Source organism: Rana temporaria, chromosome 5 (genome assembly GCF_905171775.1).
Source record: "Rana temporaria chromosome 5, aRanTem1.1, whole genome shotgun sequence".
In the NCBI taxonomy this organism is placed as follows: Eukaryota; Metazoa; Chordata; class Amphibia; order Anura; family Ranidae; genus Rana; species Rana temporaria.
Window position 1 is genome coordinate 331032005 of NC_053493.1, and position 24412 is coordinate 331056416.

Genomic DNA, 24412 nt, shown 5'->3' on the forward strand with positions numbered 1-24412 from the left:
CTTGCTCGCTCGCATTGAGATGTCCTTGTGGGGGGGAGCCGAGACAGCCACCGAGGGACCCCAGAACACCAGGTTTGGGGCCACTCTGTGCAAAACGAGCTGCACAGTGGAGGTAAGTATAACATGTTTGTTATTTAAAAAAATAAATACAAATTTCTAGTGATCCTTTAATGATCAGGCCGTTTTATTGTGATACGTCACTATGTCACTTTTACTGATATTTGCATGGTCGTGCGACGCTGTACCCAAACAAAATTGATGCCCTTTTTTCCCCACAAATAAAGCTTTCTTTTGGTGGTATTTGATCACCTCTGTGGATTTTATTTTTTCCGCTATAATTTTTTTTTTTTTAAATATATATTTTATACGTTTTTCTATAATAAATATCCCCCCAAATTTAAAAAAAAAATTAAATTCTTCATCGGTTTAGGCCAATATATATTCTTCTACATATTTTTGGTATATATAAGCGCAATAAGCATATTTTGATTGGTTTGCGCAAAAGTCATAGCGTCTACAAAATAGGGAATAGATTTATGGCATTTTTTTATGGCATTATTATTATTATTATAATTTTTTTTTACTAGTAATGGTGGTTATCTTTTTAGTGAGACTGAGACATTGTGGAGAACAGATCAGACACCTTTTTCTAATTTTTGGGACCATTGACAGCAATCAGTGCTCTAAAAATGTACTGATTACTGTGTAAATGTCACTGGTTAGGGGAGGGAAGCTACGGCGATTTGCGGGTAAGAGCCAACCTGACACTGTATAATGACGGCGGCTGGTCAGCTAGTGGTTAAAATGGTTTTATTTTTATTCATAATCATTCCAATGCTAATCATAAAAAGGTTAGAGTTAAATGAAACATACAGTAAACCACTTTCATGTGCCAAGTTCAATTCATTGTACAAATATTGTAGCTATGAATAAAAAAAGGACTTGTTGACATTCAAGCAATTTAGCATATTTAAATTAGTTGTTAGTTTTAAAGTGATTCTAAAGGTTGTAATAAAAAAATAAACATGTTATACTTACAGTATCCCACAAAAGGGAGTACACCCCTCACATTTTTGTAAATATTTTATTATATCTTTTCATTACACTGAAGAAATGACACATTGCTACCATGTAAAAGTAGTGAGTATATAGCTTGTATAACAGTATACATTTGCTGTCCCCTCAAAATAACTCAACACACAGCCAATAATGTTTAAACCGCTGCAACAAAAGTGAGTACACCCCTAAGTGAAAAAGTCCAAATTGGGCCCAATTAGCCATTTTCCCTCCCTGGTGTCATGTAAATTGTTAATGTTACAAGGTCTCAGGTGTGAATGGAGAGCAGGTGTGTTAAAGTTGGTGTCATTGCTCTAACTCTCTCTTGTCTTTGGGAAATAGATGTAAGAGTGCTGCCAGAATTGCTGCAGAGGTTGAAGGGGTGGGCGGGGTCAGCCTGTCAGTGCTCAGACCATAAACCACACACTGCATCAAATTGGTCTGCATGCCAGAAGGAAGCCTCTTCTAAAGATGATGCACAAGAAAGCAGTTTTCTGAAGACAAGCAGACTAAGTACTTGGATTAATGGAACCATGTCCAGTGGTCTGATGAGACCAAGAAAAACATATTTGGTTCAGATGGTGTCAAGCGTGTGGGGCGGCAACCAGGTGAGGAGTACAAAGACAAGTGTGTCTTGACTACAGTCAAGCATGGTGGTGGGAGTGTCATGGTCTGGGGCTGCATGAGTTCTGCCGCCACTGGGGAGCTACAGTTCATTGAGGTAACTATGAATTCCAACATGTACTGTGACATACTGAAGCAGAGCCTGATCCCCTCCCTTCAGACACTGGGCCACAAGGCAGTATTTCAACATAATAACGACCAAAAACACACCTCCGAGTGTACCACTGCCTTGCTAAAGAAGTTGAGGGTAAAGGTGATGGACTGGCCAAGCATGTCTCCAGACCTAAACCCTATTGAGCATCTGTGAGGCATCCTCAAACGGAAAGTGGAGGAGTGCAAGGTCTCTAACATCCTCCAGCTTCATGATGTCGTTATGGAGGAGTGGAAGAGGACTCCAGTAGCAAAATAATGAAAAAATGAATTGTTGCTCTACACAAAGATGGCCTAGACCCCAGAGCTTGAAAGTAATGGTGGCCACACAACATATTGACACTGTGGGCCTAAATTATATTCATTGATAGCCACAATGGACTAGGTGATACAAAGCAGAATGCAATGAGAAAGAGCAGGTCCACAAATATCCATGTTGGATGAACTCACAACACACTATACAAGTGTGAGGGAGTAAAGAGATTCCATGCAAATAAGGATGATGGTGGGCAACTTTCTGTAGAAAAAACACTGGGTACTGTGCATCCACCACCCAAGAGAGGGGTAGGTCTTCAGAAATCCAAACGTCACACCCATGAATCTCTCATGCGTCAAATAGTTGGAAGTACGATCATAAAAAAAGAAATCTGCCACATGGCATAGGTCAAAAATATATAGGTTTATTTAAAAAATACTAACATCATAACGATGTGTACAATAAAATCAGTGTGATCACAAAGTAATACAAATGAGCGCAATGTGCAGAGCTGGCAAGCAGTAACCCAACGCGTTATGTCCTAAGTGACATCAACTGGGGTGTAAGCCAGCTCCCCTACATTGCACATATATATACACAAGTAAATAAATTAACAATTAGATCGACAGTTAGTCATTTCCTAGTTCAAGTGTCTGTCTGTCATGGTGGACAGCGTGCGGTCCACACCTCCAATTGCGTGCTGGTAAACACATAGTCAACAATCACGGAACATGTATATGAAAACCAAGCCTCGCTGTGATGGAGCAGATGTCATTAACGGTCACGTCGTCTGCATCGCGGAGACGTGTCAACCGCGCCACAACGAGGTTTGGAAAAACGCCAATCACAAGACCCTATATGTGAGGACCAAGCCTCGCTATCGTGGAAAAGGAAACCGTTATTTACACCACAGATGTGATTAAAAAACCTCGGTATCAAACAGCACAGAGTAATAAATTAATCGCCATCTCGCGATGATGTGACTAAAACATTAAAATGAACTATGCAGACACACTATGTCTGCCAAAGTAATACAGGTTCTCACAGATAGCCAATCAAGGCAAAAGACTCTCATCTATAGGGTCATACACATATGACATATATATATAGACCCTAAATACTAGTAAGGAATGAATATTAAATCAAAAAAGAAAAAGGGGAACGATATATATGTGTACAAAATTTTAAAAATGTTTGTATACAAAAAATTATGTATGAATAGAATGAATGTGATATTACTAATTGGAAAAATAAATTAAATAGAAATAGGCAAAGGCATTATATATGATAAAGTGAATTTAAAGGAGTTGTAAAGGAAAAAATTATTTTGCCTAAAATTAATGTCTGCAAGGTAGACAGACAGAATAGTTTAATGATTCTGTTAAAAAACGAGTAAATACCTATTAAATTCCTTCATCTATATCACCTGCGACATTCTAGTTTCTGTTCTCTCATTCACTTCCTGGTTTACGGCGCTCGTTCATGTAAGAACTACATTTCCCAGTATGCATTGCGGCACACCCAGTAATTCACACCTCCTTGAAGTCTCTAACACGTAGAGAGCGTCCTGCTGCAGAGATGTAGTTCCCAGGAGGGGGCGAGCATGTCACTGACCACCGCAGTAAAGCCTCCCTTCACGGTTGTGAGTAACAATCAGACAAGCAGGAAGTGAACAGAACAGAGAAAAAATAGAGCAACTTCTGAGCAAAAACGAACAATGAGGAAGTGAAAAGAGGAATGTCTGCAGGTAAAGGATGCTTATTATGAAAAAAAAAAAATTTCCTTACAACCCCTTTAAGCTCGATTGATAAAAGCATCCCAGTCAACGTTCATGCTAAAGGGCGAGTAGGACTTTAATTCATAAATCCAAAGCTTCTGTAGGCGTGAAATCCCTCGAAGGCTAGAGTCACCTCTCTAATGAGGGACAAACTTATCAACATTTTAAATTGAGTGATGAATGGATTATTGATCGATCAACCCAGACGTCTACAGGACAATAGATTTAAGTGGGTCTTCTTCATGCAATTTTCCATACAACATAAGCAAATTAAGGATATTTTCAATCGTCATTGGAAGGTACTCAAGAACGACATATTTTTGGGCCCAGTCCTTTCTGATTGTGCAGGAGTCATCTATAGGTGAGCACCATTGTTGGGGGGACATATTTCCCCCAATGTTATTGATTCCCCATGACAGCATAAATTTTTCACAATCTTAAGGGCTTTTACCCTTGCCGCAGGTGTAATGTCTGTTTGCATAACATATGCGGCAGGAGGAAAACAGAATAAATTGAGTCTACTATTACCACCTGCAGATACTAGATGGAACATTTCACCACTTGTGCCACTCAATACATTGTGTATCTAATAAATTGCCCTTGTAAGAAGCAATATGTAGGACGTACCATATGATCCTTTTCAGTGAGGGTCAATAAACATATGGCCAATAAGAAAAGCCCTACCAATCATAGTGTACCCAGACATTATCTTAGTCTATATAACAAGAATCCATCTGTCACTCAATTTCAAATTATTGATAAGTTTGTCCCTCATTGGAGAGGTGACTCTAGCCTTCGAGGGGCATCACACCCAGGACGTTTTGGATTTATGAATTAAAATCCTAATCGCTCTTTGGCATGAACGTCAACTGGGATATTAATGATTTTATCAACCAAGCTTATATTCACCTTATCATATTTGTTTTTCCAATTAGTAATACCATATTCATTCTATTCATACATTGATAATTTTTTGTACACATAGAGTTTTAATTTTTTGTACACATATATTGTTCCCCTTTTTCTTTTTTGACATAATATTCATTCCTTACTAGTATTTAGGGTATATATATATATATATATATATATATATATATATATAGTCATATGTGTATATATGACCCTATAGGTGAGAGTCCTTTGACTTGCTTGGCTATGGGAACCTGTATTACTTTGGCAGACATAGTGTGTCTGCATAGTTCATTCTAATATTTTAGTCACATCAATGGCAATTATTTATTTACTTTGTGATGTTTGATACCGAGGTTTGGTTTCTTTTCCATGATAGTGAGGCTTGAACCTCACATATGGGGTCTTGTGATTGGCATTTTTCCAACCCTCGTTGTGGCGCAGTTGACACGTCTCCGCAATGCAGATGACGTGGCGATGACATCTGCTCAGTCACAGCGAGGCTTGGTTTTTATATACGGGTAAAGAAAAATCGCGCTAATCACACCAATTGTGATCAAAATAAATAAATATGTGAAAAGGCAGCAAAAAACGTGACAAAGCACAAGCATGTATGGAAAAGAAAAAATTTTGCGCCAATCTAGTTGATGACATTCAAGTCCATTGTGAACAACACAAATAAATGAAAAGAAAAAAATCTGTGCCAATCTACTTGTTGACATTAAAGTCTATTTTGAGCAACACAAATAATAGTAATAATACAAAAAATAATGAGTCCGAAAATTGATTGATGATAATCTCGAGACAAACAACACCCAGTGCACCGATATTGAGAGTGAGCCGCCACCACATAGACAGAGGCTTACCAGATGACAGGTAAATAACAGCGTTATAACACAATCCCCATCAGGATATCCAGGTATTATGGACACAGCACAGAATGGAATCCAATATACGGCTCAGATCCTCATGAGATCATCCACGGAGGGATGCAGTTGAAGCACAGACAGCACTGACAAAACTTTTAGGATCTTTCCCCTAACCCATGGGTTACGGCGTGCAGTGACGTCATCGAGTGTGTACGAGCAGGAAGGGCTCCCATCTATGCCGGCCGGCATTCGTTTGTTTTTATACTGCTATACATTTTTCATTGATGTAAGTAGATTTTATTTCTTTTAATAAATTACCTGTTGGACGTATTACACCATGTGCAGCTTTCTTTTCTGCATGATATGCTGCTGAGTTGCTGTGGTGTGGAGTTTCCGGAAAGATCCTAAAAGTTTTGTCAGTGCTGTCTGTGCTTCAACTGCATCCCTCCGTGGATGATCTCATGAGGATCTGAGCCGTATATTGGATTCCATTCTGTGCTGTGTCCATAATACCTGGATATCCTGATGGGGATTGTGTTATAACGCTGTTATTTACCTGTCATCTGGTAAGCCTCTGTCTATGTGGTGGCGGCTCACTCTCAATATCGGTGCACTGGGTGTTGTTTGTCTCAAGATTATCATCAATCAATTTTTGGACTCATTATTATTATTATTATTACTATTATTTGTGTTGCTCAAAATAGACTTTAATGTCCACATCTTCCAGTAAGAAGTACCTACCCCTCTCCTTGGGTGGTGGATGCACAGTTCCAGGTTTTTCTTCTACAGATGGTTGCCCAACATCATCCTTATTTGCATAGACATGTCCTTACTCCCTCAAACTTGTATAATGTGTTGTGAGTTCATTACTACATGGATATTTGTGGACCTCTTCTTTCTCATTGCATTCTACTTTGGATCACCTAGACCAGGGATATGCAATTAGCGGACCTCCAGCTGTTGCAAAACTACAAGTCCCATCATGCCTCTGCCTCTGGGTGCCATGCTCATGGCTGTCAGAGTCTTGCTATGCCTCATTGGATTTGTAGTTTTGCAACAGCTGGAGGGCCGTAGTTTGAGGATCCCAGACCTAGACCATTGTGGCTATCAGTAAATATAATTTAGCACTCATGCACTTTATTACTTTTACACATTTTTATTGTGTTGATGTATAATATTTATGCACCTAATTGGGTATATTTATTTATGTCATTACTTGCACATATATTTGAAAAGTAATAAGTGTTCATTCACTTATTATTGATACACAACTTATTGTGTCTGTATTTCATTTACATGCACAATTTACATTCACAATATATATAAACATTCTGCCTTTAGAACCACTTTAATAAGGTTTTTTTTTCTGGTGTCAAGCATATTTCTTCTCATGTTTGTTTATGTCTTTGTGTTCTGATATGTTACCTAGAGTAGACAGATGAAATGGATTCATGAAAATAAAGAGTTATACTTGATATATAATTCAGCTCATATGTCTTACCTGCAACGTAGATTGTGAAGACATCCCCATGTTTTTCTTGCTGAGAAATCAGAAATTTTAAAGTATCCTTCCTGAACTGATAAGCCATACCTATGTATGGAATCCATCCATTTTCCAAAGGAGGTTCCCCTTCTCTCCTACAAAAATTAGAGTAATATTGTTACTGAGTAAATTATGATCTCCATAATATTTATTTATAATATTTATTATTGCTGAACTGAGATGTATTTAGGCACTTGTTATGCACAAGGAATGTATGAGTTTTATTTAGTGTTCTTTCATTTTGTTATTTTTTTTATTAAACATAGTTTTTAATGTTATTACATTTTTTGTCCATGTCACATCAGGTCTGTGTCTTTTAGGCACTCCACATGATGAGGCAATTATAACAAACTGATATGATTGATATTCATAAAAGGGGTACCCCTTTAAAATCACAGGCTGAATTAGTGTGTTTTTCCAACGCAATCTATTAATGAAACACTTCCTGGGATTATACATGAGACAGAAGACTGTATGGGTTAGTACCAATACAGATTTTCTTTTGATACCTTTTAACCATTTTGTTCCAAGTGCAAACTCTCAAAATGTGGTAGAAGGGGAATCATACTTTCAGATTTCTTGAACCCTTGGAAAACAGTGGATTTAATGACTGATTTGCTTAGTTTTGGGACGTGCAAGACCTGGGGTTTACTGAATATAAACACTATATATGAAATAAAGAGCATCAGAGTAGATTTTTTATGATACGTTATGATTAAAGCTAAATAGATAGAAATAGATACTGTAGATATTACAAATACATTTCCTCATATGTATTTATATGTTTTATGTCATTTATGTGTCATACAATTTTCTTTTTCATGTAAGTCTCATATTGTGTTTTAAAAAAGCAAAATTCTTTTTTCTTATTACAGCTGTTTAGCTAGTACAATCCGATTTAAACTCCGTAACACAAAGCATGTCTATTTTAGACAGGATTAATACAAATATTCAAATGAAACTCTGATGCTATATCCCATCTGTGAAGGTGACTTACACTACATGCAGAACAAGCCATTTTGATTAATAACGAGATACTTACTAGCCAAGATGTAATCAAAGATCAAAAGATCACCAGCTTACTACTATCATACAATGTACAGAAATGGATGTCTGAGTTAACTATTTGTGTTCCTACATAATGTTTCACAAACACAAATATTGAATTAGACTAGGGTGATTGTTTCTGCATAAAAATAATACTTGCAATAACATTTGTATTTTTCCATTTGCCTTTTGTCATTAGTATGGTGACAACCCTTTGTTTCTTATTTAACGGTTTAATTGGTAGTAGTGTAACATATGCTAGCATGGTTTACATAATGGGAATCTTGCTGTTGAAGGATGTAGAACTTACAAGTCAAAAGTAGTCACATCACAAGTCAGAAGTCATTAAACCAACCCTTCAATTGGCTACCAAGCCTCAGCAGAGGGCTCATTACTAGTGGCTAGCTAGGACAGTGTATAGGTAAAATTCTGACAGATATTTAGATAGGCTTTTTTGTCATATACTAATTTAATTCATCTAATTTCACCCTCCATGCTCTGTCATTTGGTCAAAACCTGTATACTTCACAGTGTTTCCGCGGGGTAAGGAGGACGCAGCTCAGAAATCCAGGGGAAAATTAACTTAATGCTTAGAGTCTTTGGACACAAATCATGGAGACGGAGGGGTCATCGTTTGCATCAAACATGGTTAACTCACAACTGATAAGCCAAACACTGTTAAACACCATGCCATATCATGGTGAGGCTCTATCCCTTCCAACAGAGAATGCTTTTATATATATATATATATATATATATATATATATATATATATATATATATATATATATATATATATATATATATATACTATTTATTTTAAGTTATCAATTTAAACCATGAATCTTAAAATACGGATATCTATTGTAGAATGTTTTTTTTTATTAGATACTACATTAGTAACACCAATGCCAATAACAAACAAAAACATTTTTTTTGAAATATGATTATGACTGTTCAGACCAAAGTCTTCATTTATAATGAAATGTGTAGTAAATGTGTAAAGTAAGTATCACTGGTAGTAGAAGAACTGTAATCAGCTGAAGTTGTAGTAATGCCATTGTAGATCGTCAATTAATAAAAAAATAAAAATAAAAATAAAACCCATATGAGTTAAAGAAAAAACATACCCCAAAAGTGTTTTTATTTTATTTATTTTTTTATTGTCAAATCTTAATGAATCCAGGGGCAAGTATTTTTGTGTCTATTATAAGACAATGACAATAGTCTTACTCTCTTGGAACACCTAATTATTTTTGTCTTCTAGACCATGAAGAATTTATCAGGGGAGCTTGATTCCATAATTTGGATATTTAAAGGCTGTATTACATTGGCAGGACTGGCAATTGTCATTGATATATTTTTGCCAAGTAATACGAGATTTAAGACAGCATGCCATTCATTTTTTTAGGAAGCCATATGAAACTAAAATATCAGTTGGCTTTTAAAATGGTCGTAATTACCTTAATTCGCTGATAACTTCTAAACTACCTGGGTAAGAAAACATGTATCCCATAACAAGAATAACCTTAAAATAAACGTTCACAACTTGAACAATTCAAACTTTACATGTGATAAATAAACAGTAAAAACAGCATGTCGTAACTATGACCAATAGGGTACTTAGGAGGAATGAAGGTATGGGGGCAAGCTGTGAATTTAACAGGAAAAGTTGAGAATTGCATATAAACTCAACTGTCTATACAGTAATTTTCAAGCCCAAATCTACCTCAAACTTTTTTTATGTTTTTGAAGAGCTAAAACTTTGATTAGGTTATACATTCTACTTGTGTCTCTAATAAGGCAATTTCTCCATCAGATATTAAATTCTTTCAGTGTCAACTTCTGTTGTTGTCTTGTCTTGTTCACCCATCACCTGAACAGGAACTAAGGAGAAATGTCTCTCTTTGAGATGACAGAGATTACAATTCTTCATTAGTGTATTTTGTTTTCATCTACGCATGTTCTCCCATTAGGGGAAATATACTCAATAATCACAAGAGGTAGGGACATTTTCCATTACTTCCAGTCTTGCCTGATACTCATTCATTTGAAAAAACATAAGGAGAAATCCCCTAAATTAGTTCAAAGACAGCAATAAAAGAGGTTTTACCCCTTCCCAAATGTTATGCTAAGCCAAAAATATAAGGTTCTAGCTGCAAATGATGTGTGCGTTCAGAGGCGCAAATCAATTCTGGAGAATATTGAAAGCAAAGTGGAAAATATGGTAGAACAATTGGGGACTAAGACTAAAGCTGGGCATACATGGTTTAGGTTTTTTTTTTTCACTTAGACAACCTGCTGTATAAAATAACTGATCCGATTGCCCCATTTATACATTCAAGTTGAATGCGGGAATCCTCCCTGCCTCCGCTGCTGAAGCGGCCAAATTTAGATGACAGGTCCGTGTCCACTCTGCTATGCAGATGAAAACTGGACATAGCCTGCTGTTCTCTATGAAGCGTTTGGATGGAAACTGACCGCCTGTCCATTTTTTATCAGACTGTCATCCAATCCAATCTGCCAGATGTATGGGGAACGGATCTCCATCCCTTTGTTGGATCAGATCGAATGCCGGTTGGTGTTATCAAACACATGTCCGCTGACATCCCTGGATTCATAGAAAGCAATGAGTGGCCTGTCAGTGTGAAAGGGGCCTATGTCACTACCTACTGGCTAGAGGTGATAAATATGAAAATTTTACTTTAAGTATATTACATTTATTTAACTAAATGTAAGTAAAAAAATATATATTTTTAATCACTAACCCTATACATTTACAAAAACACTCCACGTTCCCTTTAGAACCAAATCTAGCAACATCGAATTAATCTTTTGTTTCAGTCTAATTTTTTTTAGTGCATTGTAATGATTTAAGCATTATTTGGTGGCCATTGTACTTAAGCAAAGAAAAAAACCCATAAAAAGATAGCTACCCGTGGCTATACTAATCAAGCACAATCAAGATATGGCATACTCTGGCTCATAAGCACATTTTATTAGGGATTATTTAGTCTTGGGTATCATTGGTCTTCTATTGATCTCTAGTTTTACAGTACAGTTCATCGTATTATTTAGACAAAAAGTATCAGTTTTTATTCTCTATGTTGGAGAATTTTTATTGTATGAGTTGAGTATACCATTTCATCAAAATTCAGTGGCCTTGTCATAATGGATTCTTATGTCATTGGGCAACTAGACATTGACACATAGGATGTGTACCTGCCTGGCTTCAAAAGTGCCAGACATGCCTTGTATAATTTAAATATCAGCTATCAAAAAGCATATCCTTGCACAGCTCTAAGTTGTAAGTGCATTTTGGGTAATTTTTTTAAAAGATGGGATCATTTTATGTGAGCCTACCATAGAGCACATTTACAAGGAGCAAAAATAATTTTGACACTTAAGACTTCTAGCAAAAAAAAAATTGTATCCTACCATCTGGCTCATAATGCAATAAATATGTCTAACACATTGAAACATGTATTTTAGTACCCTTTTCATCCTTATTTGACATATGTAAATGAACCTATTTTATATATTTATTTAAAAGATAAACATAAAAATGTAAAATGTTTAACATACAACAGTAGTTTAATTATCATAACATCAAGTAATCTAAACAACAGAAAATGAACTAGTGAAATACGACATTCATCTAATCAAATATATTACCTGCTTTCTGCTTAACCATGTAAAAGTCACTTTAAGATTAGATATTATACAATAATGAAAACTATTTTAATTGAAAAATTCCATGTATATCATTTAGGTGAGGTCAGCAATGGCAGCAAAATATATTTCTCTCAGTATTGGTTTCATTTAAAGGACAGGCTCAATAATATAAAAAAATATGCCCAGCCCCCTCCCTATTCCCCTTAATGCACTAAACTGTTGTTCATCTATCATGCTATTATAATAAATAAAGAGGTTTGTTTTTTCCCTCAGCCATGCTGGCCCCTTTACCAGATATACTATTCGAATGTCCATACTGCCTGCTTACTTTTTGTTTGTCTTTACCTAACTGTGAATCCATATGGCTCCATGTGAACTAACAGATGTGTAGGAGTTTGTGTTCCGCTGTCTTTAGCGGAGTGTGTTGTGAATACATCTGAATAGCAGGAAATCAAATTACAGGCTATTCACATCATTGTAGCAAATGATGATGCAGAATGAGTATAAAGTCTTTTTCAAGTGATACATTTATGTCTACCACTGCCCATGATGCCAAAACCGGACTGGGGTTCAGTAGAAATCTTCCCCTGAAGTCCACAGGGAAACCAACACCTCTAGGAGTGTTAATCTCCCCCACCTCCTGCAGCTCTCACTGGTTCCTGACAACCCACTCCTTCCAGGATAGCAGTGATGTAGAGGTCGATAGGAGGAACTAGTGAAAACTTCAGGGGGCACATGAGATCAACAATCCCAGGAGTGTCAGTTTCCATGTGGACCTAAAAATGAACATTTCTACTAAACAGAACAAAGGGTCAGATTCAGGTACATTTACGTTACGCCGCGGCGGCATAATGTATCCCATTTACGTTACACCGCCGCAGGTTTACAGCGTAAGTGCCTGATTCACAAAGCTCTTACCTGTAAACTTGCGGCGGTGTAACGTAAATCCGCTCGGCGCAAGCCCGCCTAATTCAAATGGGGCGGGCACCATTTAAATTAGGCGCGTTCCCGCGCTGAACGTTCTGCGCATGCTCCGTTAGGAAATTTCCCGACGTGCTTTGCGCGAAATTACGGCGCCCCAATGTTTTTTTTTAACGCCGACGTGCGTTACGGCGTTTCGTATTCCCGGACGTCTTACGCAAAAAAATTAATTTGAAATTCGACGCGGGAACGACGGCCATACTTTAACATGGCTGTTCTGAAGATAAGCCATGTTAAAGCAGGCCTAACTTTGCGACGGGAAAAACCGACTAGCGACGACGTAAGAGATTGCGACAAACGCGCGTATCTTCGTGGATCGCCGTAAGTAGTCATTTGCATATTCTACACCGACCGCAATGGAATCGCCACCTAGCGGCCGGCCTAGAATTGCATCCTAAGATCCGACGGTGTAAGTCAATTACACCTGTCGGATCTTAGGGCTATCTATGCGTAACTGATTCTATGAATCAGCCGCATAGTTAGGACGGGCGGATCACAAAGATACGACGGCGTATCAGGAGATACGCCGTCATATCTCTTTTGTGAATCTGGCCCAAAGTTCTTGTGGCATGGGCAATGGGACATGCAAGTATTATTTTTCTTATATTGCTGATATGCCTGGTTTGGAAAACGTTATCTCATGACAGCAAACCATAATGTGACTCTGGTATCATCAAAATGAATCTGTGAAATTTGAATATGCCAATATGTCAATTGAGTTTTTCAGGCTCCAAAATTATCTGTTTCTACAAATTTAGGGCTTGTGTCAGACTTGTGTTGATGGAATCAGTTTTACATGAATGTGAGATACTTCAGATATCATTCAGAATTAACTGACAGGTGCATTTGACCTGGTTGACCTGCTTCAGATCTGCATTTTGCCTGCTTCAAGTTGGTTCTCCATTCCCATAGACACAAGGCCATTAACACAGGCCCTTAAAACAACTGTTTATGGTGCTACAGTTGTTATAACACTTAATTGGCAATCCATCATTTAAGGGTGAGCCCTCTATCAGCAGAATCATTCCTAAAAGACTACAGTCTTAAACAAGATATAAACAGCTCATATATGAGTGTAATGCCGCATTCACACGATCATTTTTCGGCATGAAAAAAAACGACGTTGGTTGACTAGTAATAATAATTAATAAATATAATTATTACTAGTGTCAGACAACATTAGAATTCTTCTATAGCTTGTAGGCGGAACATTCGACCGGAAATGTACAATTGCGGCATCATACAGTTTAGCTGCTCCATCGAATCTTCTTAGAACATTCAACGGACTCCATAAGCCTTCAATGACAGATTCAACCTTAATTATTTGGGATTTTCGGACAAATGCATTTTTTAACGAAACCAAATAAAAAAACGAATTTCGGGAGTAACTAAATACATTTTTTTTCAGACGCAAACTAAATTTCGAAACAAAATATTTGAGTGTGCACATGTCTACTGTCTCCTATAATCATGTGATCAGTTCCAGAATAATAATACGACAAACACTGCTGAGAATAATGGTGACATAATCCTTTAAGCAGGATACTCCATGTACAGAACTTCCCAGGGTTTGTATCAAGGGTATCTTTGTATAAGCACTATTTTAAAGAATTGCATTTATAGCAACTAGCTATAAGTTATCAGTGTATTTTTATTTATTTTTTACTAAATGTGTGCTTTCTTTGAATAAAAAAAACTTTTAATATAAATTAAATGTACTTTTAATGATGTCTGTTTGCGTCTGTCAGCAAACAAATCCATAATTTCAACTATATGGTATGCTGTTATAATGTAGTATTCAAATATATATATATTTCATTATTGAAGCGCAAAACACTTATCCCAAAGCTACAAGTTAACTTATTCAGCAAAGAGTTAATGCTATCTGTCTGTAATTTAGAAGCATAGTAATCCCTTTCCCAGGATAAACATTAATCCAGGTCTGTCTTCAGAAATATATAAAATTCATCACCCGACTAATCTGTGTGGTATTTTGTATTTTAAGGTCTTTGTTTCCAGGCTTGTAATTCCTTCAGATCCACAGTGTTTAAGGCATTGGCATTTTTGCAATGCCCTTTGTTACCAGAAGAGAAAATCTGGAATCAAAAAAAGATCTCTGATTGAAAAGCTGGGTATTGTTTTACAAGGTGGAGACGAAGAAATCAATAGGTTCAACAATCCAGGGACACTTTCAGAATGCAGCGGGCCTGTGTGCAACATCATATGTTAAGCCATCTTCCTTTTCTCCTTCATGTGCCCAGGATCATTTCAATCAATATTTAAACAGTATACTGTATGTAACAATATGTAATTGTTAAATATACTCATAGGCTAGGTTTACATCTATGCATCTGTGCAAGCCGCGTTTGCATGGACATGGTAGCCCATTCGTTAGAATGGACTGTTGTGCCTGAGTTACATGCACAAAAAAGGTTCCTGCACCTTTTTAAAATGCAGCCAGAGGGAAATGACATGGTGTTTTTGCACTCTGCGATTTCCCGTAACCGAAAACTCACTGGGTTTCAGATGCATTGGAGTGCCATTAGGAACGAATGCAAATCAACAGCACAGTTTGGCTGCGGGTGCAAGAACAAGTTAGTTTTACCTGCTGTCCCGCACCTTCAGATGCTCACACAAGAGTGAACCTAGACATAAGGATAACCTGTCTGGCTGTAGAGCTAAAAAGTTTAAACCCAGGGTGCATTTGGGTCTGTACACCCACCCGGTATTCACATTGGGAGCAGCTGCTGTGTCCCAATAGACAGTAATGGGACTGACGGCATAAGGGTGCACACAATTTTTGCAGTGTGAATGAGACTTAAAGTGGAAGTTCACCCAAAAAGTAAATTTTTAACATTAGATTGAGGCTCGTTTTGAGGCTCGTTTTGTCAAGGGGAATCGGGTGTTTTTTTTTAAATCGAAGCAGTACTTACCGTTTTAGAGAGAGAGCTTCCGGGTATGGGCTGTGGGACTGGGCGTTCCTATTTGATTGACAGGCTTCCGATGGTCGCATACATCGCGTCACGATTTTCCGAAAGTAGCCAAACGTCGGTGTGCAGGCGCGGTATAGAGCCGCACCGACGTTCGGCTTCTTTCGGCTACTCGTGACGCGATGTATGCGACCGTCGGAAGCCTGTCAATCAAATAGGAACGCCCAGTACCGAAGACCATACCCGGAAGCGGCGGAGAAGATCTATCTCTAAAACGGTAAGTACTGCTTTGATTTAAAAAAAACAAACACCCGATTACCCTTGACAAAATGAGCATCAATCTAATGTTAAAAAAAATAAAATTCGGGTGAACTCCCACTTTAAGGTCCCTGTGGTTTACTGGAACGGGGATTGCAGAGGTATTGTGCAATCCCCGTGCCAGTAAAATAAAGCTTTGCAAGGCACACAGATTACAATGCCCATGTGAACCAGGTCTTGGGTCTTATTCACACTGCAGAAATCTCCTAGCTAGGATTCACAGGTGGATTCAAATAGTTGAGGCTTATTACCTATTACCAAGCATCAACAGACACAGCTGTCCACTGTTGTGTTAATGTAATCACACATGGAGCAATTACCTGTGCTCAGGGACAAATGATCGCCCTTGGGTGCAAGTTGTTTGCATCTAGAAATGATCATATGTCGCTAATTGTAGTTAATCGCTCCATGTGCAATTACATTCACATACCAGTGGACAGCTGCAGCTGTTGTCAGCCTGTCGTTGCTTTGTATCTGCATTCACCTGAAACTCTAGCAGCAGGAATCTGCTGGATTTTTACTGCAGCTAACACATTTTTTCTGTGTGAATGAGGCCTTATAAAGGCTAAATGAGGAGATAAACAAGCTGAGAGGGCTGGAGTGGAGTATTGTGCAGTTTTGAACAAATAAGGAATGAACTAGTAACAAAAAGCTGGGAGAAGGAGGGATGGAAAAAATGTGGAACTATATGAAAGGAATAGGCCAAGAGGAATGGATTTGCAAACAGGATTGTATAGTGCTATGAGGGAGAGGCAGGGATGGACTGGCCATTGGGACTACAGGGAGTTTCCCAGTGGGCCGGCTTCAGTGACAGCGGACCACTGCCCCCCTCCGCTCCTCTGTCTCTCCCTTCCTGCAGCGCTCACCTGGGGGGAACAGAGAAGCAGGGGGAGGACCAGAGGAGCAGGGACGACGACGGAGGAGCATGGGGGAGGGGACAGACAGCAGACTCAACAGCTATGGCCTGGGAGTTTCTCACTTCTGCCTAATCTTGTCCCATAAGGGGGGACACCGAACTGATTCCTTGCCCCGGGTGAAATAATGTCTAGCTTCCCCACTGGTACTGCCTATAAGAGTACCAGTTCCAGACGTTCTACTGTAATAAAGTAGAAGGGCTAGTGGCTAGTGAAGGGGGAGAGGGGGCTTGGGTGGCCGTGGGGGGGGGGTGCGGGAGTTGTCCAGCCGCCATGGGAGAGACCTGTCAAAGTGGGCCAGTCTGGATGAAGTCCAGGGCCAAATTTTTGTCCCAGTCCAGCCCTGGGGAGAGGAAACAGTGTAGCATAAGCCTAGCGCAGCAGTAGCAATCTTGAGAGTAGTTTCCAGCAAGGGAGAGGTACTATGTAAAAACAATGAATGGAATGTATAGCAAAGTGAATGACAGCGACAAGGTCCTGTAAAAAGCATATTTACAAATAATCAAAAGTAATTAGGTGGAACTGCATGGAGTGAGGGACTGTCAGCTAGCATTGGGTGCTGCATAGTGACCTACCAGACCAAACTGTAATGTGTAGAGAAGACAGTTGAGGTTTACACTAGAAAACTTTGATAAAAAACATTAAAACACTCTACTCTACTACTCTACTCATCACAGATTCTCACGCCCACCTGAAGAGTGACTATCCTACATGCTCCATCCTTGTAGAATAATTTAGTCTCGTAGACATCAATGTAAAAGTACTGGTGCAGTGATAATTTGTGTACACATAAGCTTTTCCTTGTGAGTTTGTTACCTGGTAACCAAATTGTTAAATTTAAAGACTGTGCATCTTATTTAACAGCAACGGAAAAAAACAAGAGATGGTGTTTTGTGCTCCAATAGCATAGAATGGTGTAAGTGGTAAAATGTATAAATAACCAAAATAGTATAATTGATAAATGAATGTGCAAATATGCAAATAGACTGACTGAAAGATAACATCGCTATAAATGCTAAGATTAGGTGCATCCAAAAGGTGTACTGAATGGATGTGCAAATAGTGCAGATAAGGTGACTCAGGTGCATATAGAAAATCACAACGTATTAATTAATAATATATGCAGTCACAGAAGAAATCACAGGATGGTGTTATGCTCCAAATTAAAATGAATGACTGGACATAACTGATATACAACAATGATGGATGAATAAAACAGTGAACTGAATAAGAGTGCAAATAAATACAAATAGATGACTGTATAATGTAAATAAAATCACATCATATGAATACATATTGGCCTAAACTGAGGAATATTTGTTTTCATTTTTTTTGGGGGGGGGGATATTTATTATAGCAAAAAGTAAAAAATATAGTTATTTTTTAAATTGTCGATCTTTTTTGTTTTTTATCGCAAAAAATAAAAACCACAGAGGTGATCAAATGCCACCAAAAGAAAGCTCTATTTGTGGGGAAAAAAACATCAATTTATTTGGGTACAATGTTTTCAGTTAAAGTGACGCAGTGCCGTATCGCAAAAAATGGCCTGGTCAGGAAGGGGGTAAATCCCTCAGAGGCTGAAGTTGTTAATACTATTCTTAGTGCCTCCCCTGTCTATTGTGTGTTGTAGTACTACTTCCCTACCCCAAATAAGAACAACATAAGAACAACAATAAGAACAACATGGTATCTGTCTTGGAGATCTGCTATCCAGGAATACAACCCTATCTTTAAACTATATAGTCCAAATAGAGTTGCGCTTTAATATTGAGAGGAAAAACAAAAAAAAAAGTCCAAAGGGTGATAAACTGAAGTCCAATCAGTCCAGTGCACTATCCATCACCCGAATGGTGTGTGATCACAAGTAAAAAAGCTTCCACCTCGTAGATTGGCCTCTTACCAGCTAATGTTGACCTCCTGTTGTGGAAGGTCTCTTTCACTTGTGGCTTTAAACCCAGTCAAGGCCTCTGTCTATTTAAGGGGATTAGGCTGAAGGGAATGGTACCCACCACTTGTAAGAAACTCGGTCACATGAAACCCCAAAGAGATAAAGCTTCCATAGCATAAGATCTTTTACACATTTATTACTAAAATAAAGATTGCACTTACAAAATGTAGCATAAAAATATGCATAGATAAAAGCTGTCCGGCTCTGTATAACAGCCCGTCCTTTCGGGACTTGCGCAAGCGTGGTGACGTCAGCACGTCGCTCCTGTTGACATGTTTTGTCACAAAATTACGTTGTCCTGCGTGCCCCAGGATGACATCATTCTGTGACGAAATCCCTGTAGCATCAGAGGTTTGATCCTTTGACCTCCTACTATTGTCTTGAATACCAACTCAAAACTGAATCTTTCATCAATTACATCTATATTATCTCCCCATTTAGTAACAAAACATAAACATTACCTCTGCGACAGAATGCTTTAGTGAATATACTAGTTCACACTCCAAGTATTCAATAAACAAATTCAATATTCAAAAATAACTTAAAGAGGATCTTTACCCTGTAAACAAAAATGTAAAAGTTAACAGCTACAAATATTATAGCTGCTGACTTTAAAAAAACACAAACTTACCTGTTCCAGTGATGTCCTCACCTGACCCGGCTCTTTGCGGGCCTTAGAGTCCAGGTTCCGGCATCTTAATTGTGAGCAGCCAATTGTAACTCCTTAGGCTTTACACCCACGCTGTGCCTCCTGAATGGTCCCGCAGTCTCCCTGGACCTGGGACCTGTGACATGTCCCAAGAGGCTGCGGGGGAAGGAGGGGGGTGGACTCCTGCTCAAGTCGCCATGGTGATCCTATCAGAAGTGGGAGTGTGTACCTGTCAAAATCAGGTACCCACCCCAAAAAAAACATTCCAAATATGAAGGAGGAAGGGGGAGGGGGAAAAGGAACTTTCCCTTTTGGGTTAAGTTCCACCTTAATCTTCTGAATTCAGTTTGGGAAAAAAATAATAGAACTGAGTTTTAGGGTAGCAGTGTTGTTCTTTAGAGCTAAATTACAAGCAAACAGCTAAATATATAGAAGAAATTCATACAGTATATGGGGGCATTGTTTACCTGCATTAATTTCTGAGATACGGCATTGCCACACTGTTCTATCTATGTAGTTCTGTTACATAAGTAATACTCTCAGGTCATCTTCCCACCCTCAGTTTGTGACTGGCTAGTAAAAGGAGAAGCAGTAGACTAACGAGCACATCTTTCTGTCACACTTCTCTCTATTCCTATCAGCATAACCCATGGCTTCAGCGAAGCTGATTGGCTCATTGTCCTGCCTCTTTTTGTCCAAGTCTGAGATCTGATTTTTAGTGCAAGAGTCTGATACAAAATCAAACTTAGATACTTACACAGATTGTAGTTAGAAAAGTAAATTTAAACTGAAAATTGAACTGAAAAACTGAAAATGTGCAATAATAATTTGCAATAACGAATCCCTACCTGCCTGTCCACAATCTTCGGTACACTGTTCTCTGAACTGCAGCATGCGCCATAGTTAAGTCATCGTCACATGGCTAATCTAGATGGCAAAAGACCCTATACCAGGAAGAAGACTGGGCAAACATGTTGGCAGCCAGCAAGGAAACTCACGGCATCACATTGCTGGAGGGGTGGGGTGGGAAGTATAGTACCACTTTAATAATGTATTAATGATTACAGATCTGCATCCATTTTTATCTTTTCTATCTGCCTGGAGTTCAGCTTTAAATAAGTCCATAAGAGAGTCTCAACGCTGTCTCATGCCAGCGCTGCCAATACAGTGATTTCAAAATTTCTCAGTGAATGTGACTGAAGAACAAAGCAAATGTGTCTGCTCTTGGCCTAAAAAATACAGCTTGTCAGACAGAAATGTGTTCATTTCACAATGCTGGCATGGACATTCCATAAATGTAGTTGATTTAAAGCTCAATTTGATTTCCCAAGAGAAAAAAATATTTACTGGCAGAATATTTCAAATCAAGAGATCACAGGCAGTGACAACGTAGAAGGAGGCAATGCCTAAGTTTATAAATGTCAATTTATTGGGACAAATGCAAAACAAAAAAATTATTATGAACATGTCAAAACAGCTCACATGGATTCCAAAAGTATATTGTAAGATTTAAATATTCCTGAGTTCGAACCAGGAGCGTAGAACCCCTTAAGGTTTGTCTACTTCAAGATCTAAATAGGCTGAAGCAATACCTGTCAATGTTCACAATTGTTAAAGCACGGGTGACGTTTATATTTTGTGAACAATGTTTTTTTGGACCATTCAACAATTAGAGGCACTGAAAGTCTATGTTAGCAGTCACTAACTTGTAGGCAGAAGCTACTTTATCACTGTGAATCACATCAAAATTCTCAGGAAGTGTCATTGTTGGAAAAGTAACTTTTCAAAGAAAAAAGTATATTGCCATTATATAGTTTAGCTTATAAAAAAAAAAAAAGATAAAACAACGTATTTATCATCTGATATTGTAAATTGTAATTTATATATTCTAAATTGATTGTAATTAAGAGGTTAAATATTTATTAAATGAGGATTTTTATTTTATAGTTAGAGAAGATAAAGGGAATTGACACATACCCGACTACACATCATGCACATAAAGTACAGTATGTACAAATATTTTAGCAACTATCAACCATAGAATGAGTTTTTACATCATTGTCAACTGCTGAAGTTTTTCCTATACTCATTTTTGGGTTGTTAGGAACTGAGAAAGGGATAAGAGGCTAATGCCGTGTATACGCGACCATTTTTCAGGTTCTAAAAAATTACGTTTTTTATTTAATGTCTTTAAAAATTGTGTGGGCTTCAGCATTTTTTGGGTTCTGAAAAACGGGCAACATTTTTTTCGAACATGCTCTATTTTTTCACAACGTTTTTAACGTTGTCGTTTTTCGGGTTGTAAAAAATGGTCGTGTGTGGGCTTTAACGACGTGAAAAATCCGCGCATACTCAGAAGCAAGTTATGAGACGGGAGCGCTCGTTCTGGTAAAACTACCGTTCGTAATGGAGTAAGCACATTCATCACGCTATAACAGACAGAAAAGCGCAAATGGTCTTTTACCAACACTAAATCAGCTAAAGCAGCCCAAAGGGTGGCGCCATCCGAATGGAACTTCCCCTTTATAGTGCCGTCGTACGTGTTGTACGTCACCACGCTTTGCTAGAGCATTTTTTTTTCACGATCGTGTGTAGGCAAGACCGTTTTAATGTGTAAAGTGAAATTCCGCGCCTAATCACAGTATAAATTAATAATATAATAAGCTGCTCCTCAAAAACAAAAATAATTTGTAAACATTTGTAAATATAGAGTAGAGGGGGCTAGGCCCATACAATAGAGTGTAAAGTGCCGTGAATCAATCACCTATGATTGACAATCAATAACTCATAAAGTATAAAATTGATTAAAAATAACAAAATAAAGTCCCATCATATTGCAGTCGGCGCTGCACTTTGGAAAACACACACAAAGTGAATTCAAATGTGATCATAAAATAATATGCAGGAAAAGTCCCAAATGATATAAGAAGACGATATTATGATCCACTTCCTTGTTGACAGTGGTCCTGTGAAAAGAGAAAATGCCACCACCGCTTCTGAATAATTATTTTCAATTCCACCCAAGGTGCTTGAAAAATGAATTGCTCTTACCAGAGCTCGTTGACCCCTTTAGTGAAAAAGATGGTCAAACGAGCTTATGCAGGATTGTGCCTGCACACATGAGGATATGGACAGACCGCTTTGCAGATCCAGGAACTCCAAACGGGATTTTATGCAAAAGAAGAAAAGCCAGGAAGCCCAATAGCGTGATACCGTTTAATTAAAAAGTGTTAAAACATACATAAAAACAGCCAAATGGCTCCTTACATTTGGGGGTGCCCACCCGGCACTGAGGCTGCGGACTTGTCACCGCTGAGTTGCGGTTTCAATTGGTAGGATTCTGCGAGGAGATGAAAGCCGCCGCTGACACACCATCAGATAGATCCTCGCCGACACTCCACAGCGCGGGGGGTAAGTCACGTGACCAGGCTGCCTCCAAAAGTTTTCCTCGTCAAGTTCCTTATTAGGCTGTCGAGGAACTCGACAAGGCAAGTTTCTCCATTCCCGTCGAGGAAAAAGAAGACATGCTCTCTTTTTGGCTCGACGGGATCCTCGACAGTTTCCTCGTCGAAAAATGTACACACGACCGGTTTCCTCGGCCCAAAAAAAATTCCAGCAAGTTTCTTGCTTGTTTTTGCCGATAAACTCGGTCGTGTGTACGAGGCCTTACGCCCGTCGAGTTCCTCGGTCATGTGTACGAGGCTTAAGAGATTAATGCTGGTATTATTCATATGAGAAAAATCTGAGTGGAAGTCTATATTCTATAACTAGTACTTGATTTTTTTTTTTTATCAAGGATGTCATCCTAAAATGTTTGTATGCTTAATGCTCTACCACACATGTAGCATGGTTCTTTGTCATACTTCTCACAATGGTCTAAAACCAATGAAAAATCTTATGCAGGGTGTACAGAGATCAGTACCATCTGTTCTGTGAATTAGCATCCTAATTCTTTCTATAATAATGTAGGACAAGTGCAGTATAAATTTGTGAGCCTGGCATTGTAGAGCAAAAAGATGATATGAATAAGTCAATGGGGGTTATTTACTAAAGGCACATTTATTTTTACATTATAAGTGCAAACTACAAGTGCAAACTACTAGGTAGATTCACGTACAGATGCCTAAACTTGCGGCGGCGTAGCTTAGCGTGTTTAGGCTACGCCGCCGTAAGTTAGCTAGGCAAGTACATGATTCACAATGTACTTGCCTGCTATGTTACGGTGGCGTAGCCTAAAGCGGGCGGGCGTAAGGGCGTTGAATTCAAATGTGTGTAAGGGGGGCGTGTTTTATGTTAATAAGGCTTGACCTTACGTTTTTGAAGTTTTATTTTACTGCGCATGCGCCGGGCGCCTACATTTCCCAGTGTGCATTGCGGCTAAGTACGCCGCACATGCCTATTGATTTTTACGTGGACGAATCTTGAAGCGGGAACGGCGGCCATACTTTAACATTGCTATTCCATCTGATAGATGGAATAACTTTAGGCCTGATAATGGCTTACGGAAACGGCGTAAATGTACTGCGGCGGCCAGGCGTACGTTCGTGAATCGGCGTATCTACTAATTTACATATTCTACGCCGACCGCAATGGAAGCGCCACCTAGCGGCCATACGAAATATTGCAACCTAAGATAGGACGGCGCAAGCCGTCGTATCTTAGATATGTTTAAGCGTATCTCTGTTTGAGCATACACTTAAACATAAGTCGGCGTAGATTCTGAGTTAGGTCGGCTTATCTACTGATAAGCCGGCCTAACTCTTACT

General features: G+C 38.5%; 1 protein-coding gene across 1 annotated transcript in view; it reads right to left on the reverse strand.

Moving 5' to 3' along the window:
- The window catches only part of LOC120941049 (cytochrome P450 7B1), a 272351-nt gene that overhangs the window by 115058 nt on the left and 132881 nt on the right, over positions 1-24412 (reverse strand). The window contains exon 2 of the mRNA XM_040354290.1: positions 7143-7279. Within this exon, the coding sequence (XP_040210224.1) occupies positions 7143-7279 (137 nt within the window). The remainder of the gene's footprint in view (positions 1-7142; positions 7280-24412) is intronic.